The sequence below is a fragment of the Anarhichas minor genome, unplaced genomic scaffold (assembly GCF_050575085.1).
Source record: "Anarhichas minor isolate MPS153535 unplaced genomic scaffold, ASM5057508v1 ptg000004l, whole genome shotgun sequence".
Taxonomy (NCBI): domain Eukaryota; kingdom Metazoa; phylum Chordata; class Actinopteri; order Perciformes; family Anarhichadidae; genus Anarhichas; species Anarhichas minor.
Genome location: NW_027466450.1, coordinates 11,283,494 through 11,302,976, shown reverse-complemented (window position 1 = coordinate 11,302,976; position 19,483 = coordinate 11,283,494). Strand labels below are relative to the sequence as shown.

Genomic DNA, 19,483 nt, shown 5'->3' with positions numbered 1-19,483 from the left:
TCATGTGCTTCAGAGATGGTGTGGCCAGCAAGAAACGTCTGGCGGAATGGCTTTGCGAATGCATCTCCCAAGCCGAGGCAGGCAGGTACACACTCTACACACTCTACACACTCTACGTGGAGTGTGGTAGTGTTGGCGATCTTGAGGTGACAGCGTGGTTGACGCCTTGTCAGTTCATACTGTTATATCTCTTGTAGAAGGGGGGGGGGGGGGGTTGCTTGTGTTGCACATGACACCTCTCAGTGAGGTTTTTCTGGCACCCCTATGTGAACCTGATGTAAGTGATGTAATGTAGGGCAGAGGTATTGATCACAAGGTTGGTGGTTAGGTCTAAAGTTCCTTGAGCAAGACAGTGAACCCCAAGTTACTCCCCAACCCTACAAACTGCATGAGGTCTCGAAAATCAGTTACCAGAGTCCTCAGGTGCTGCAAAACAGGTCTCTCAAAGGACTTCATGGCATGCACAGTTATCACCACAGGGTTGTAATCCCTGACATTATTATATCAGACATATTATATGATTAGGATGTCTTCTCTTTAGCTGTGAACAATGCAGTCCTTCCATTGCCAAGGCTCATATTAAAACAAAAAACAGTGAGCTTATGCATTTGCCTATTATATTTGTTTATTTTAATACGTCTTAAGAATTATGAGTGTATGGCTTTTTTATGTCTGCCTGCAAAGCAGCATCTCACTAGAGTGGGTGTGCATTTTCCCTCCTGTTTTTATTGTATTGATTAACAATAGATATTTCTTGATGTGAAATATCGTCAATATGTTAAGCTACTAGAAGCATAGTGTAGCTTGCTAATTTCAACAAAGGTGTAGATATTGCTTTCGTCCACCAGCCAGAAACTAGGGCCAGTTGACATAATAATTTCATTACACTATGATACAATGCTTTTTCACATCATTGTTTAATAGGCAGCGCTGTAACACTGTACTTTACTCAACATGGTCCTATTTTCTGATGAATGATTTGTCTAAGATGTCCTTTAGTTTTTAAGGAACTATGGTCTGCATTAGATTAGAGTTTAGCACACATAATTACGTGACCATGTGATTTATTTTTTCCATACTTTTCTTATTTTCAGCATCATGTAAGCTTCAAATTGTGGAAGCTGAAACACAGAGGGGTCATATAGTCGTTCTCTAATCACAAAAAATATATTTTTTCTCTTTTGATGATATAATGCGCTGTTATGTATATATTAAAAGCACTAAACGTTTGTTTTAAACTATAACCCTTTATCATGTTTGTTGTCCATGAACTGAAATGCTTGTGCAATACTTCCCGTAAATACAGTAACAGAGTTAAGCCCTGCATTTCTGCTCCTCATACAATACAGTATTGTATTTAATGTAACAAAGCAGAACTCAAACCCATTCAACTATTCTAATTCATCAATTCATTGAAAAAGCAAAGCAGCTGTGACATTAAACACCATGATAAATGTGGCACACGTGTCTGTGTAACTCTCCCCCTTTCCCTCTATTGACTTCAAAGCAGATGTGATCAACTACACATGTGTGTGAACACAAAATGAAAAGGCCCTTTTTGAATATTTGAAAAACAATTTAGTAATATTACCCTTCAAAACTATAACACATAATTAAACAGTCATACCAAAAATAAAAGATATCATTTTCAAACAATTTTCACATAGCGTTCTACACACTTCTTTGAGGTCATTGAAATAAAAGACAACCTGTCAGAGAAAAGGTACAACAGGAAAAACAACTGAACCAAACAACCTTGCGTTGAGCCAAATAAAGTGCTTTTGGAATGCTTACATATATTAAACCTTGACTCTCAATTTAAATCTTTGACCTGTCATCCCACACAAATATATTATTTTGTTTCGTATTTTAGTTAGGATCAGTCCATAAATAATAGGGTTTAAAATTGGTGGAATTATGAGAAATTGTATGCCCATGAAGTTCTTTACACTCTGTGGCAAAGATGCTGATCCATACCTAGAGTACATAATATCAAACAGCAAAGCAACAGAAACATTAAGCAAACAAAACAAATGTGGCACACATGTCTGTGTAAACTTTCTCTTGCCCTCTCTGGATTTTAAAGCTGAAATGATCAACCGCACATAAGACCACAAAATGAAGAGTAAATGCCCACAATAGAAAGCAATAAAAATCAATCCGACAATGTCGTTTGCTCGCGTTGAGCCACAGGCAAGTTTAACAATTGACCAATTGTCACAGTAGAGTTTATCTATTTTGGAGCCACATAATTTCAGTGTAGATGTCAAAGTTATAACTATAGCTTCACAGCACAAGGGTACAAGCCATGACAAACAAATTAAAACTGCAATCCTTCTCACAGACATTACAGAGTGATATTCCAGGGGTCGACATATAGCCACATATCTGTCATAAGCCATGAGAACTAGAATAGAGTAGTCAATATTTGCATTGGAGTATATAACAAATACTTGCAAAAGGCATCCTTCATATGATATTACTTGGATTTTTGATAGAAGATCAAAGACAAATTTAGGATAAAAGCCTATAGACCCATAAAGTCCATTGATGCACAAAGAACATATAAAAACATACATGGGTTCATGTAAGTTTTGATCCAATATTATAGTTAAAATGAGAGACACGTTTACCACCACAATTAGACAATAACAAAGTAAAGTGAGAGAGAAAAGTGTGATTTTGTAGTTGGCAGTGGCGCTGAAACCAGACAGTGAAAAAAGAACGATATTAGATGTATTAGTCATTTTGCAGTAATGCTCCAAAACCCAAACTGTCGAAGTTGTAAACAGTAATTAGAAGACCGGATGCAATGCTGTAAAAAAAACATTCATTGTTAGCAAGGGATATGCTCTGCGTATGTTAGATATTGACATGATAAACATATGAGACATGTCCAAATGTCTCAGTGTTGCACAGTGTTTATGAACTTTATAGTTGAATATTAAAAGGACCCTCCCTCTACTGCAGACGTTTCATTGGCTAGCATCTCAGAAAAAAAAAATTCAAATGTCAAACATTTTCTTGACTGAAACAATCAAAAGTCTCCAAATGTAACTGATGTAATTCATAACTAATACAATATTAAATTTTATCAGAATTGCTAATGCACAATAACATAAACACATAGTGTGGAGAATTAGCTTTAATAGTGATTGGTCCATTTTACAGCAATTTGTTTTACAGTAAATTACATGTAATTTGTCACACAATGATATTTTGAAGTCAATTTGGGAGTGCTTTATTAAACTTGCAATCACGAGTGTTTTCTGATGAGATCGTTTTGTATCTTGTTTGGGACAGTAGTGTATCATATATTGTGTGTGCCAACACAGCGATGTTTGTTGCTAATAAGTATTTTGAAGTGAGTTGAATTGACAATGGCCATAAGTGGCCGCCTTGAACAACTAGAAAGGTGTACTCAGTAGAGTGCAGATCTCTGTCAGGTGTACACCCCACAATTGGCCAACCCCCTGTCCCGACCCCCATGGCCTGTGATCTGTCGTAAAATATACATAATTCAAACTCGAAAAACAAACGACTATGTATGCAAGCAATTTGCTCGAAGTCTTCGTAAAATACACTTAATTGAGTCTTGCCAAAAAACAAAATTGCACTTCAAATAGTCATGTTAGCTGTTAGCGGTTAGCCAAACATACCGTCAAAAACAATAAAGTGAGCATCAGAGCAGCGGCTAAAAGGTACGCAGCAGTTACGTACATGTAAACTTTACTCATTGTTTCATATGGGACACTAACAGCAGTCTCCTGGGTGAAAGTGTGGTGACCACTTTCTTACTTGTTATACTCATTATCATACAAAGTTTTTAAATTATACCACATAACTTTCAATCTTGTCAGAGTTGTAAGTGAAGTGTGGCCCTGATGGAAGATCAACACATTGAGCTACAGGCACTGTTTTTGGTCCTCCAACACTTCAGGCCCCTGATACAGAGGAGGCGATGTTGGTAAGGACAGACAACTGCACCAGGCATAGATCAACGACCAGGGTGAAGTTTGGTCTACTGCCCTGTTTATGATGGCAGAGAGCCTGTGGTTATGGGTCTCAGAGCATCTGTTGTTTGTGAAGGCTCTCCCCATTTCCCGGGCCAGGAAAGTGAAAATGGATGTGCATGCCAACCAACGCAACAACAACCCGCAATGGTTCTCTGTATGCCAGCCAACGGTTCAGCGCCTTCTGGATCATGGAGCTGTCCTCTCTTTAGACGTTGTCACTCAAGACAGCTTTGCTAGTTCTACTGACCTCAGCTAAGTGAGTGTGTGAGGGGGTGCACTACCCTGTTGGTGCACCCCAGTTACTTGCTGCTTCATGGTGACCACAGCGAGGCTACACTCCCAAGAACTTAAGGAGTTCTGTCAGGTCGAGGGTTATTGTCTTCCAACCCATGCGGGGGCAAGGGAGTCAAAGTTAAAACTGCTATGCCCAGTTTGTGCGTTAGCATGTTATATTGAATGCAGGGCACTCATTAGACTCACTAAACAGCTGTTCATGTGCTTCAGAGATGGTGTGGCCAGCAAGAAACGTCTGGCGGAATGGCTTTGCGAATGCATCTCCCAAGCCGAGGCAGGCAGGTACACACTCTACACACTCTACACACTCTACGTGGAGTGTGGTAGTGTTGGCGATCTTGAGGTGACAGCGTGGTTGACGCCTTGTCAGTTCATACTGTTATATCTCTTGTAGAAGGGGGGGGGGGGGGGGGTTGCTTGTGTTGCACATGACACCTCTCAGTGAGGTTTTTCTGGCACCCCTATGTGAACCTGATGTAAGTGATGAAATGTAGGGCAGAGGTATTGATCACAAGGTTGGTGGTTAGGTCTAAAGTTCCTTGAGCAAGACAGTGAACCCCAAGTTACTCCCCAACCCTACAAACTGCATGAGGTCTCGAAAATCAGTTACCAGAGTCCTCAGGTGCTGCAAAACAGGTCTCTCAAAGGACTTCATGGCATGCACAGTTATCACCACAGGGTTGTAATCCCTGACATTATTATATCAGACATATTATATGATTAGGATGTCTTCTCTTTAGCTGTGAACAATGCAGTCCTTCCATTGCCAAGGCTCATATTAAAACAAAAAACAGTGAGCTTATGCATTTGCCTATTATATTTGTTTATTTTAATACGTCTTAAGAATTATGAGTGTATGGCTTTTTTATGTCTGCCTGCAAAGCAGCATCTCACTAGAGTGGGTGTGCATTTTCCCTCCTGTTTTTATTGTATTGATTAACAATAGATATTTCTTGATGTGAAATATCGTCAATATGTTAAGCTACTAGAAGCATAGTGTAGCTTGCTAATTTCAACAAAGGTGTAGATATTGCTTTCGTCCACCAGCCAGAAACTAGGGCCAGTTGACATAATAATTTCATTACACTATGATACTATGCTTTTTCACATCATTGTTTAATAGGCAGCGCTGTAACACTGTACTTTACTCAACATGGTCCTATTTTCTGATGAATGATTTGTCTAAGATGTCCTTGAGTTTTTAAGGAACTATGGTCTGCATTAGATTAGAGTTTAGCATACATAATTATGTCACAATGTGATTTATTTTTTCCATACTTTTCTTATTTTCAGCATCACGTCAGCTTCAAATAGTGGAAGATGAAACACAGAGGGGTCATGTAATCGTAAAAAGTTGTTCTCTAATCATTAAAACTATTTTTTCTCTTTTGATGATATAATGTGCTGTTATGTATATATTCAAAGCACTAAACCTTTGTTTTAAACTATAACCCTTTATCATGTTTGTTGTCCAACAACTGAAATGCTTGTGCAATACTTCCCGTAAATACAGTAACAGAGTTGAGCCCTGCATTTCTGCTCCTCATACAATACAGTAGATATTTTAATGTAACAAAGCAGAACTCAAACCCATTCAACTATTCTAGTTTATTGATTAATTTAAAAAGCAAAACAGCTGTGACATTAAACACCATGATAAATGTGGCACACGTGTCTGTGTAACTCTCCCCCTTTCCCTCTATTGACTTCAAAGCAGATGTCATCATCTGCACATGTGTGTGAACACAAAATGAAAAGGCCTTTTTTGAATATTTGAAAAATGATTTGGTAATATTACCCTTCAAAACTATAACACATAATTAAACAGTCATACCAAAAATAAAAGATATCATTTTCAAACAATTTTCACATAGCGTTCTCCACACTTCTTGGAGGTCATTGAAATAAAAGACAACCTGTCAGAGAAAAGGTACAACAGGAAAAACAACTGAACAAAACAACCATGCGTTGAGCCAAATAAAGTGCTTTTAGAACGCTTACATATATCAAACCTTGACTCTCAATTTAAATCTTTGACCTGTCATCCCACACAAATATATTATTTTCTTTCGTATATTAGTTAGGATCAGTCCATAAATAATAGGGTTTAAAATTGGTGGAATTATGAGAAATTGTATGCCCATGAAGTTCTTTACACTCTGTGGCAAAGATGCTGATCCATACCTAGAGTACATAGCATCAAACAGCAAAGCAACAGAAACATTAAGCAAACAAAACAAATGTGGCACACATGTCTGTGTAAACTTTCTCTTGCCCTCTCTGGATTTTAAAGCTGAAATTATCAACCGCACATAAGACCACAAAATGAAGAGGAAATGCACACAATAGAAAGCAATAATAATCAATCCGACAATGTTGTTTGCTCTCGTTGAGCCACAGGCAAGTTTAACAATTGACCAATTGTCACAGTAAAGTTTATCTATTTTGGAGCCACATAATTTCAGTGTAGATGTCAAAGTTATAACCATGGCTTCACAGCACAAGGGTACAAGCCAGGACAAACAAATTAAAACTGCAATCCTTCTCACAGACATTACAGAGTGATACTCCAGGGGTCGACATATAGCCACATATCTGTCATAAGCCATGAGAACTAGAATAGAGTAGTCAATTAATGCATTGGAGTATATAACAAACGCTTGCAAAAGGCATCCTTCATATGATATTACTTGGATTTTTGATAGAAGATCAAAGACAAATTTAGGATAAAAGCCTATAGACCCATAAAGTCCATTGATGCACAAAGAACATATAAAAACATACATGGGTTCATGTAAGTTTTGATCCAATATTATAGTTAAAATGAGAGACACGTTTACCACCACAATTAGACAATAACAAAGTAAAGTGAGAGAGAAAAGTGTGATTTTGTAGTTGGCAGTTGTGCTGAAGCCAGACAGTGAAAAAAGAACGATTTTAGATGTATTAGTCATTTTGCAGTAATGCTCCAAAACCCAAACTGTCGAAGTTATAAACAGTAATTAGAAGACCGGATGCAATGCTGTAAAAAAAACATTCATTGTTAGCAAGGGATATGCTCTGTGTATGTTAGATATTGACATGATAAACATATGAGACATGTCCAAATGTCTCAGTGTTGCACAGTGTTTATGAACTTTATAGTTGAATATTAAAAGGACCCTCCCTCTACTGCAGACGTTTCATTGGCTAGCATCTCAGAAAAAAAAATTTCAAATGTCAAACATTTTCTTGACTGAAACAAGCAAAAGAGTCTCCAAATGTAACTGATGTAATTCATAACTAATACAATATTAAATTTTATCAGAATTGCTAATGCACAATAACATAAACACATAGTGTGGAGAATTAGCTTTAATATTGATTGGTCCATTTTACAGCAATTTGTTTTACAGTAAATTACATGTAATTTGTCACACAATGATATTTTGAAGTCAATTTGGGAGTGCTTTATTAAACTTGCAATCACGAGTGTTTTCTGATGAGATCGTTTTGTATCTTGTTTGGGACAGCAGTGTATCATATTGTGTGTGCCAACACAGCGATGTTTGTTGCTAATAAGTATTTTGAAGTGAGTTGAATTGACAATGGCCATAAGTGGCCGCCTTGAACAACTAGAAAGGTGTACTCAGTAGAGTGCCGATCTCTGCCAGGTGTACACCCCACAATTGGCCAACCCCCTGTCCAGACCCCCATGGCCTGTGATCTGTCGTAAAATATACATAATTCAAACTCGAAAAACAAGCGACTATGTATGCAAGCAATTGGCTCGAAGTCTTCGTAAAATACACTTAATTGAGTCTTGCCAAAAAACAAAATTGCACTTCAAATAGTCATGTTAGCTGTTAGCGGTTAGCCAAACATACCGTCAAAAACAATAAAGTGAGCATCAGAGCAGCGGCTAAAAGGTACGCAGCAGTTACATAAATGTAAACTTTACTCATTGTTTCATATGGGACACTAACAGCAGTCTCCTGGGTGAAAGTGTGGTGACCACTTTCTTACTTGTTATACTCATTATCATACAAAGTTTTTAAATTATACCACATAACTTTCAATCTTGTCAGAGTTGTAAGTGAAGTGTGGCCCTGATGGAAGATCAACACATTGACCTCCTCGAGCTACAGGCACTGTTGTTGGTCCTCCAACACTTCAGGCCCCTGATACAGAGGAGGCGATGTTGGTGAGGACAGACAACTGCACCAGGCATAGATCAACGACCAGGGTGAAGTTTGGTCTACTGCCCTGTTTATGATGGCAGAGAGCCTGTGGTTATGGGTCTCAGAGCATCTGTTGTTTGTGAAGGCTCTCCCTATTTCCCGGGCCAGGAAAATGAAAGTGGATGTGCATGCCAACCAACGTAACAACAACCCGCAATGGTTCTCTGTATGCCAGCCAACGGTTCTCGCTGCCACAGCAGGACAACGCCTATGGAGACATGCTATGGCCAAGAAAATTACTTTACCTCTTTCCTCTTTCTCGTGAAGCAGTTCTTGAAGGGGGTCAGGAGGCAATCCCTGGTGATGCATGCCTCCTCCCCGCAGTGGGAACTGCCATTGGTGCTCGAGCCTTTGGTGAAGGGTCCCTTTGCGCCTTCTGGATCATGGAGCTGTCCTCTCTTTAGACGTTGTCACTCAAGACAGCTTTGCTAGTTCTACTGACCTCAGCTAAGTGAGTGTGTGAGGGGGTGCACTGCCCTGTTGGTGCACCCCAGTTACTTGCTGCTTCATGGTGACCACAGCGAGGCTACACTCCCAAGAACTTAAGGAGTTCTGTCAGGTCGAGGGTTATTGTCTTCCAACCCATGCGGGGGCAAGGGAGTCAAAGTTAAACCTGCTAGGCCCAGTTCGTGCATTGGCATGTTATATTGAACGCAGGGCACTCATTAGACTCACTAAACAGCTGTTCATGTGCTTCAGAGATGGTGTGGCCAGCAAGAAACGTCTGGCGGAATGGCTTTGCGAATGCATCTCCCAAGCCGAGGCAGGCAGGTACACACTCTACACACTCTACACACTCTACGTGGAGTGTGGTAGTGTTGGCGGCCTTGAGGTGACAGCGTGGTTGATGCCTTGTCAGTTCATACTGTTATATTTCTTGTAGAAGGGGGGGGGGTTGCTTGTGTTGCACATGACACCTCTCAGTGAGGTTTTTCTGGCACCCCTATGTGAACCTGATGTACGTGATGTAATGTAGGGAAGATTTATTGATCACAAGGTTGGTGGTTAGGTCTAAAGTTCCTTGAGCAAGACAGTGAACCCCAAGTTACTCCCCAACCCTACAAACTGCATGAGGTCTCGAAAATCAGTTACCAGAGTCCTCAGGTGCTGCAAAACAGGTCTCTCAAGGCCTTCATGGCATGCACAGTTATCACCACAGGGTTGTAATCCCTGACATTATTACATCAGACATATTATATGATTAGGATGTCTTCTCTTTAGCTGTGAACAATGCAGTCCTTCCATTGCCAAGGCTCATATTAAAACAAAAAACAGTGAGCTTATGTCTTCCATTCTGTTGCTCCACCACAGATTCTGCACCTCCTTGTCCTGCGATTCAAGCTAGCAAGCCGGTTTGATGTTATGGAGCAGGACCAGTGACTGACCTGTCCCGAAGGACTTGCCTGGTGCCAGATAGCTGGTCAACTGGGTGACGGTCCTGCTCTCTGCTCCCCTCTGTCGACAAGGAATCCACCCTTGTAAATAGTTGCATATCATTTAACACACACAGTCATGTTTTCATTACTTGTGGGCACACTATATTGAATTGCATTCATTTTCTGGAGACTTAACCGAAAATAAGTCTTCAGCCTAAAATGTTATGATTTATCTCATGTGGACATGTGTTTTCTCCACATAAGGAAGGCAAGTCCCCGCAATGTGACTGTGTGTACAGATTTATGTCCCTATAAGATGGGTCAAACACATACACACATCGAAATCAATCTAATGATTCAACGACTTGACAGAGAGAGAGAGATAGAGAGAGAGAGATAGAGAGACAGGGGCAAATCTACAAAATTTTGAACTTTTAATTGAGTTTAATGTAATTTCATGCAAATCATTAAAGTGTATGGAACCTGAGATCCGACTCTGACAACCAGATTAATTTGCTTTGGGGTGTGATGAACTATATAAGAAAAATAATTACATGCATTTGCCTATTATATTTGTTTATTTTAATACGTCTTAAGAATTATGAGTGTATGGCTTTTTTATGTCTGCCTGCAAAGCAGCACCTCACTAGAGTGGGTGTGCATTTTCCCTCCTGTTTTTATTGTATTGATTAACAATCGATAGTTCTTGATGTGAAATATCGTCAATATGTTAAGCTACTAGAAGCATAGTGTAGCTTGCTAATTTCAACAAAGGTGTAGATATTGCTTTCGTCCACCAGCCAGAAACTAGGGCCAGTTGACATAATCATTTCATTACACTATGATACTATGCTTTTTCACATCATTGTTTAATAGGCAGCGCTGTAACACTGTACTTTACTCAACATGGTCCTATTTTCTGATGAATGATTTGTCTAAGATGTCCTTGAGTTTTTAAGGAACTATGGTCTGCATTAGATTAGAGTTTAGCATACATAATTATGTCACAATGTGATTTATTTTTTCCATACTTTTCTTATTTTCAGCATCATGTAAGCTTCAAATAGTGGAAGATGAAACACAGAGGGGTCATGTAATCGTAAAAAGTTGTTCTCTAATCATTAAAACTATTTTTTCTCTTTTGATGATATAATGTGCTGTTATGTATATATTCAAAGCACTAAACCTTTGTTTTAAACTATAACCCTTTATCATGTTTGTTGTCCAACAACTGAAATGCTTGTGCAATACTTCCCGTAAATACAGTAACAGAGTTGAGCCCTGCATTTCTGCTCCTCATACAATACAGTAGATATTTTAATGTAACAAAGCAGAACTCAAACCCATTCAACTATTCTAGTTTATTGATTCATTTAAAAAGCAAAACAGCTGTGACATTAAACACCATAATAAATGTGGCACACGTGTCTGTGTAACTCTCCCCCTTTCCCTCTATTGACTTCAAAGCAGATGTCATCATCTGCACATGTGTGTGAACACAAAATGAAAAGGCCTTTTTTGAATATTTGAAAAATGATTTAGTAATATTACCATTCAAAGATATGACACATAATTAAACAGTCATACCAAAATAAAAGATATAATTTTCAAACAATTTTCACATAGCGTTCTACACACTTCTTGGAGGTCATTGACATAAAAGACAACCTGTCAGAGAAAAGGTGCAACAGGAAAAACAACTGAACAAAACAACCTTGCGTTGAGCCAAATAAAGTGCCTTTGGAATGCTTACATATATCAAACCTTGACTCTCAATTTAAATCTTTGACCTGTCATCCCACACAAATATATTATTTTCTTTTGTATATTAGTTAGGATCAGTCCATAAATAATAGGGTTTAAAATTGGTGGAATTATGAGAAATTGTATGCCCATGAAGTTCTTTACACTCTGTGGCAAAGATGCTGATCCATACCTAGAGTACATAATATCAAACAGCAAAGCAACAGTGACATTAAGCAAACAAAACAAATGTGGCACACATGTCTGTGTAAACTTTCTCTTGCCCTCTCTGGATTTTAAAGCTGAAATTATCAACCGCACATAAGACCACAAAATGAAGAGTAAATGCACACAATAGAAAGCAATAATAATCAATCCGACAATGTTGTTTGCTCTCGTTGAGCCACAGGCAAGTTTAACAATTGACCAATTGTCACAGTAAAGTTTATCTATTTTGGAGCCACATAATTTCAGTGTAGATGTCAAAGTTATAACCATGGCTTGACAGCACAAGGGTACAAGCCAGGACAAACAAATTAAAACTGCAATCCTTCGCACAGACATTACAGAGTGATATTCCAGGGGTCGACATATAGCCACATATCTGTCATAAGCCATGAGAACTAGAATAGAGTAGTCAATTAATGCATTGGAGTATATAACAAACGCTTGCAAAAGGCATCCTTCATATGATATTACTTGGATTTTTGATAGAAGATCAAAGACAAATTTAGGATAAAAGCCTATAGACCCATAAAGTCCATTGATGCACAAAGAACATATAAAAACATACATGGGTTCATGTAAGTTTTGATCCAATATTATAGTTAAAATGAGAGACACGTTTACCACCACAATTAGACAATAACAAAGTAAAGTGAGAGAGAAAAGTGTGATTTTGTAGTTGGCAGTTGTGCTGAAGCCAGACAGTGAAAAAAGAACGATATTAGATGTATTAGTCATTTTGCAGTAATGCTCCAAAACCCAAACTGTCGAAGTTATAAACAGTAATTAGAAGACCGGATGCAATGCTGTAAAAAAAACATTCATTGTTAGCAAGGGATATGCTCTGTGTATGTTAGATATTGACATGATAAACATATGAGACATGTCCAAATGTCTCAGTGTTGCACAGTGTTTATTAACATTTTATAGTTGAATATTAAAAGGACCCTCCCTCTACTGCAGACGTTTCATTGGCCAGCATCTCAGAAAAAAAAAAATTTAAATGTCAAACATTTTCTTGACTGAAACAATCAAAAGAGTCTCCAAATGTAACTGATGTAATTCATAACTAAAACAATATTTTATTTTATCAGAATTGCTAATGCACAATAACGTTAACACATAGTATAGAGAATTAGCTTTAATATTGATTGGTCCATTTTACAGTAATGGAATGAATACTTTACCTTGAGCCCTAAATAGTTTGTGATCTGTCATAAAATATACCGTCAAAAACAATAAATTGAGCAGCAGAGCAGCGGCTGAAAGGTACGCAGCAGTTACGTAAATGTAAACTTTACTCATCCTTCCCTCTCTTGACTTTAAAGCAGATTTTACTAACTGCACATATGAACACACAATGAAAAGAGCATGCCCAAAATACAAAAATATAAAGATAAACCCAACAATATTGTTTGTTGTTATTGAATTGCAGGAAAGTTTAAAGGATTGACCAGTTATCACAATAAAGTTTTTCTATGTTGGAGACACATAATTCCAGTTTGGACGTCATTATCGTCACAACAGTCTGACAGAGCAAAGGTAGAAGTCTGGAGAAACACACCATCAAAAGCGCATTATGTTTAGTCAGAGTGATATTCCAGTGGTTGACATATAGCCACATATTGGTCATAGGCCATCAGGGCTAGATTATAAAAATCGGTTGCTACATAGGAGTATACAACAAAGACCTGCAACAAGCAAGCAGTGTAAGATATGACATGAGTGTTAGACAATAGATCAAACAGGAATTTGGGGTAAAAGGCTGCTGTCCCATAAAGACTATTAATGCACACATTACCTACGAAGATGTACATGGGTTCATGGAGTTTTTCTTCCAATATGATAGTAACAATAAGAGCACCAATTAATTGAATGAATGTGTCATTCACAACAGCCAGCATTGCAATCCTTAAATTACCAAACAATGTGCCCTCGACTTTACTGCGACACTATAACCATAATTCAATTAATTAATGCGTAGAAACATTTATGATTACTGAGGGTTTGCTAATTTGTGACCAATTGTAAGACTAGTGGAGTGAGATAAACAGCATTGGCAACTGGACAACTGAGCGGGCCTTGGCATTCCGATGAAGCTGCCTATCAAGCCAGTAGGTGCAGGGAAAGGGAAATGGACATTGAAATGGTCTCTTATGATCCACACCAAGATGATTAATACAAACTCACAAAGCTGGACAGACTTTTGTTGGAAGAACTGTGTGAGGTTTTTCATAGCCCCAAAAAATTAAATCAAAGCAAACTAAACTTCAGAATCAATGCTGGTGACAGTGTGGGCACTTCATGGCAGGTCACACATATTTTGGTTGCGTCGCTTTTTTGCAGCCTTTCTGGACTGATATTCAATATAGCATACTAGCATTTCATACTAAGTTCACTTGTCTCTCTCTCTCTCCCTCTACTTAAGAATCATATCCAAGGAACTGGGTATCAAAGACAAATATTTACTACAATTTACTACAATTTGCGCTACACATAAAATATGATAGCTGTTGTTGGTCACAAATTTGTATTTTCAAGTTCACCAAAGCTGTACTTCACTAAAATGTATTTTGAATCCTTTGAATCCAATGATTGTGGTCATTCAATAGATTTTGGTCAACTATTTTTGCTACACTTTATCTCATGTTACAAAGCATGAATACGTTTTTTTAATGCAGAAAACATTGATACAAAAGCCTTAGTCATCCAGTATCTAACGTTAGTGGCCTTCTCTCAGTGCACAGGGAGTTGATGCACATAGTTGCATGTTTCTTCTGCATGGGGACTGCTGGTCCCAGTGCAGGACATCAAGAATACACTGATGTCCTGGGGATACATAGAGAATGTAGTGGACTAATGACCCTGAGGCTTAATCATCATGTTTACTCTGCATTTCTGTGTCCCTGTGACATTGCGGTACAACAGGTGGGAGTTACATCAGTAGATCTTTATTGTCAATAACATGGTAATCTCATGTGAGTTAATGGAAAACATCAGGTTGTCTCTTAGGAAATGTGTTGGCTGATGTCCACAGTGTCACAGGCCAGTGTTTAGTAGAGTTAAACTTTCTTGAAAATGCTTGTTTGTTACACTTTAATGAAATGAAATGTATCTTTATTGATACTGGTGCCGTACAGTGTAACGTGTATGCATGATATCTTTGGTATTATCTGTAGCAAATAAAATACAATCTGTCAGCTTTTTCAGACTTTGTCTATAATGTGTCTAACTAAATCCAGACAAGGCAAAAAGTCATCCTCATTGTTTATAATACCATTTTTTTTACCTTTTTTCCTCAAGTACAGCACCTAAACCGATCACTGATTTTACATATCATGTTCAGTTTACTCATATTCGAGTGTATGACTCATCCTGTAAAAATGGTTGCATATCTTCTATGGCTCTGCAGGGAGCTTTCCAAAATCTGGAAAAAAGGTAATTTTGTATGGGGATCAGTACTATCGGATAGAGCACTAAAAAAGAAGTGAGACCATGCCATTACACTTTTGTTTGTAAGGTCCATCAACACAACAGACTGGTGCTCATGTTAGAACAATGACGTACAATACATACCATATGAGCTGTGACTCTGAGGCCCAAAACAAGGTCCAAAGCACAAAGGTTGTGTAATCAGGCCATATTCACGGTCATTGCTCCAAATCATCAAAAAGGTATTGGATGGGTTTGAGGTCAGAGCTCACGACAGGCTAGTCTATTCAGTATACGGGTGCATAGAGTATTTATTCTGATGTGTTGTTTATCTTTTTGTCTTCCTTTTGTTTCTTTATTTGATGCCTTTTCTTTTTCTTTATGACTTCTTTTTGCATCCAATTTCTTGTTTGCTTGTGGTTGTTTCATTTTCTGTTTCTACACTCCTTTCCTACCTCTTCATTCCGTCACTGCTACCATAATTCAATTGAATTCAATTTTATTTGTATAGCCCAATATCACTAATCTCAAATTTGCCTCAGAGGGATTTCAAATCTGTCCAACATACAACACTGTCCTTGGACCCTCACATGGGAATAGGAACATTTTCCACCAAAAAAAACTTAAAGGGGGAAAACAACAGAAGGAAACCTCAGGGAAAGCAAATGAGAAGGGAACCCTCTCCAAGGATGGCCAGAAGTGCAATAGATGTCATGAGTACAGGATGAAAAACTAATATGACAACATTACCTCGTCCTCCTGTTAAAGGTGCAAGATACGAGATTTGGAGCATTTCGATTGCCTCTCAACGGCTCTCAACATGGCAAAGGTCAGCCGGCGGCTCGCACACAGCTAACGATGCTAACAGTGCAAACTACGACAAAAAGTGCTGCCAGAACTAGCAGTGCCTACCTGAGGGGGAACCGGAGGTTGGGCGCTACGCTACTGTGATGACACTCTCGTTCAGGACGGCGCTATCAGCTGTAACCGCCATATGAGAGCAGTGCAGAGCGGCGGCTCTGAGCTAACCCGTGGGGCACGCTCACATGCACTAAAAGCATGCATGGCCGACCCGGCGACGTCAACAAAGCAAGGAGAAGCTTTAACCCTTACATACTGTTTATATTTAATGCCAGTATGGTCCGGGTCAATTTTGACCCAGACCAAGAATTCCCTCATAGTAAGTGTCTATACCAAATGTTAAACTACAGATCTATTTAGAATGTCTAAATAGCCCATGTCTCATTAATAAATGTATGATTAATCCTTAATAAATGTTTCAGAGAGCAGGGAGAGTGTATTTTTTAAGTTTTACGACATTCGTTTTTGGAGAAAAACATCTACTATTACACATTATCATGTCATGTTTTACATAAGACATGAAAACATAAAAGCCATAATGATTTAAACATATTGTATTGAATTTGAAAATGGCATGAACATTCTGGAACTGTTGGCATTGATAATATAACCATGTTTAATCATTGCAACCATTAAACGCTGTCCCCACTGCTATATCATAAGACATTATAATTATCAATATTAATTCAACATTTACTACTTAGAACACAAAACATTACATAATAAAATGCTTATTATAAACTAGTCAGTAATCAGTCAGTGATCAGAGTTTTCTTCCACGTTGTCTTCCTGCTCTGACACATCCTCCAATTCACTATCAACCTCCTCATCTTGGAAGAACAGACCGAGGGCCTGTTGCACACTAAATCTTGCTGCCATGATGTCAGTCACTGAAAGGGCAGCTCAGGTACCTTTATCATATTATCAACCCCCCCTCCCAACCCAAATTTGTTACTTTATAGATTATTTTATTATATTGCAGGTGCTTGTGCTTGCAGGTGCAGATGTTATGTCTGTGACAAGGGCACCCTCTGACCTGTGGATGACCTCTGTTCCCTTTGTGCACCATGATCACTCCTGTGTTGTTTTACTATTTCACTGTTTCAAGGCTCCCCCCATGCTCCTTCAAAGACCAGCAGGTGTCTGTCTCTGCGGGAACCTGGGCAAATGTTGTGGGAACACAGACAGTTCTCATGACAGTTTCGAGGTCCCCTTTGAACTCTGTCACCACAGTCCCATAAAAATCACACACTAACATGGCCTTTCCATAAATGTTCAGTTTTTCCGACTGTCCTTTTCTCCCAAACTAACATGACTAAACCCCTCATGGACCATCAGCCCCATCATGTCCACGAATCCAAGTCTGAGTATGTGAAATTGCATAGTATTTTCTAATGCAAATTCAGTGCATTATTAAATCAGTGCAGCCCAACCCACCAATGTGTACAGGAAGTGCGAATTTTTTTATCTATATACGTCTTCATTTTCCAACCAATGATCACCCCCTTTATGTATGGATTTAAGCTACCCAAAATAAGACAATCGTGTAAAAGACTTCTGTTTGATAGAAAATAAATATTTTGGATATTGTACACTGTGATGTAAAGTTCTTTGATGTCTGTTCTTCACCATGAAAAAAACATTTGAAATAAATGAATATTTGTCGAAATGTTGCAAAAGTATGTTTAGAGTTATCTCTTCTCAGTGGAAAAATAACATGTGTGTCTACAGAGTGTGGTGTAAAATTTACAGACAAAAAAATATCTATAAAATTCCAGAAATCTGTATAAACAGCGCAAACATTACAACAAAAGACAAAGACGTTTTAGTGTTGTATGGATTTGTTGTTGTTCTTGCAGAGAATTTCATTAATTTGTGCTTAACTCCTGGGATGATCAGCTCTTAGTAAAACTAAAGGTAATGCATCTGCCAAGCAAAACAGTATATTACAGCCAATATGAGTGAATTACAATATTATTACAGTAACACTAAAAACTCATTGTAGCATAGTGGAGAGAACAAAGAAATATTGTGCAAATGTACAGTGACTTTTGATGAAACTATGCTTTTAAAATTAATCAATGGGACCTGAAAATATTACTTTCAAAGTCCAGCAATGCTACAAAACTAACTATACAGTGTGTTGTGTTTTACAGCGCAGTTCATCAAGCTGAGGGGGGAGAATGATGGCCTCTTCCCCGGGGCCAAGAATTCACCAAAAGTAGCTTGGAAGTAAGCCCATTTGTAATATCTCCATTTTACCATCTTGTACTTCAGGTTACAGTTAAATTAGCTCTCATCCTAAACAAAGTAGATAGGACAATAATACTCTTTGTATTTGTTTTTTGTGTTGCTTTCACAGAGATGCAAGTTGTGACCTTGTCACCTTTTTCTTTTCTTTTTTAAACCCAAAATAGAGCTTCCAAGTGAAGGGTTTCTATGGAAATTTGTGTCTATCCTGCTGTGTCAAATGTATCAATCTTCTAAGTTTGCATCCTTGTGTTCACATTATTAATAAATGTTATTAATAAAAACACTTCTTTACCTTAAACACATAGGAAACATAACAAACTCTCTTTACTTGCATTACACCAAAGAAATGATTCCGTTTAGTAAGCTACACATGACTTGTTGTACCACGCATGCATATCTGGATGCCATGTATGATGAGGATCCAACTCTTCACAATAAAAACATTTGAAATGAAAATAAATATTCAGAGTATATTACAGCCAATATGAGGATTACAATAACTCTAAAACTGTATTGTAGGAAAGAAGAGTAAATATGACTTTTGATGAAACCATATTTTTAAACAGGCTCATTTCTCAGCTTTAATGCTGCTAATCAGAGTAAACCTCAAGTCCTCTTCTGAACTTAATAATTCCCCTTTTCTGTCAAAATCTCTTCTCATAAAGCACCGATATGTAGGATCTGAACATATCAGACTGTGGTGACTCCAAGTGACAGGCACAACCTAAAAAGTAGTTTATTTTTATCCAACATAATTTTTTTCATAAACATTATTAGAGGGATTTTTGGGGGATTGTATGTAGAGTTTTGAAGACATTGCACAATTTGGGCAATGGAGAAACACTGTAATGTAAAGTTAATGTAGCAGGATGATTGATATAAAGTGAATACAGGCCTACTGTAACAGCAGGCACACTACTTCATGTATTGATAGCTTTTGCTACCAGAGGTCAGCATCAGACCGGAGCTTAAATGTGTGAGAACTCCACACATCAGGTCTGTTTACGGGTCTTGGGGAGTACGACTACATGTTGATATAAAGAGCTGTATACAGCATTTTGTG

At 38.2% G+C, this 19,483-nt stretch overlaps 3 protein-coding genes and 1 pseudogene across 3 annotated transcripts; all 4 read right to left on the bottom strand.

The window, feature by feature from the left end:
• Positions 1-1,799: 1,799 nt before the first annotated feature.
• LOC142963703 (olfactory receptor 4B13-like) lies at positions 1,800-2,934 on the bottom strand. The gene has a single exon (XM_076104088.1). The coding sequence runs from the start codon at positions 2,745-2,747 to the stop codon at positions 1,800-1,802; it is 948 nt and encodes a 315-aa protein (XP_075960203.1). The 5' UTR covers positions 2,748-2,934.
• Positions 2,935-5,908: 2,974 nt separating this feature from the next.
• Positions 5,909-7,513, bottom strand: LOC142971506 (olfactory receptor 6N1-like). Its single transcript, XM_076112066.1, has 2 exons — positions 6,369-7,513; positions 5,909-5,948 (listed from the first exon to the last, which is right to left on the bottom strand). Exons 1-2 carry the CDS (start codon positions 7,262-7,264, stop codon positions 5,909-5,911), a joined length of 936 nt encoding a protein of 311 aa, XP_075968181.1. The 5' UTR covers positions 7,265-7,513.
• Positions 7,514-11,664: 4,151 nt separating this feature from the next.
• Positions 11,665-12,612, bottom strand: LOC142963687 (olfactory receptor 4B13-like). The gene has a single exon (XM_076104086.1). It carries the CDS (start codon positions 12,610-12,612, stop codon positions 11,665-11,667), a length of 948 nt encoding a protein of 315 aa, XP_075960201.1.
• Positions 12,613-12,632: 20 nt separating this feature from the next.
• On the bottom strand, positions 12,633-13,778 carry LOC142971498 (olfactory receptor 11H6-like; annotated as a pseudogene).
• Between the last annotated feature and the right edge of the window lie 5,705 nt (positions 13,779-19,483).

What these genes read in the sequence shown, in the direction of transcription:
- LOC142963687 (XM_076104086.1), bottom strand. Translation starts at nt 12,612, where the DNA reads ATGACTAATACATCTAATATCGTTCTTTTTTCACTGTCTGGCTTCAGC.
- LOC142963703 (XM_076104088.1), bottom strand. Translation starts at nt 2,747, where the DNA reads ATGACTAATACATCTAATATCGTTCTTTTTTCACTGTCTGGTTTCAGC.
- LOC142971506 (XM_076112066.1), bottom strand. Translation starts at nt 7,264, where the DNA reads ATGACTAATACATCTAAAATCGTTCTTTTTTCACTGTCTGGCTTCAGC. An exon ending in AATATACGAAAGAAAATAAT is followed by an intron (nt 5,949 to 6,368) that starts ATATTTGTGTGG and finishes GTTTAATGTCAC; the next exon opens with AGCTGTTTTGCTTTTTAAAT.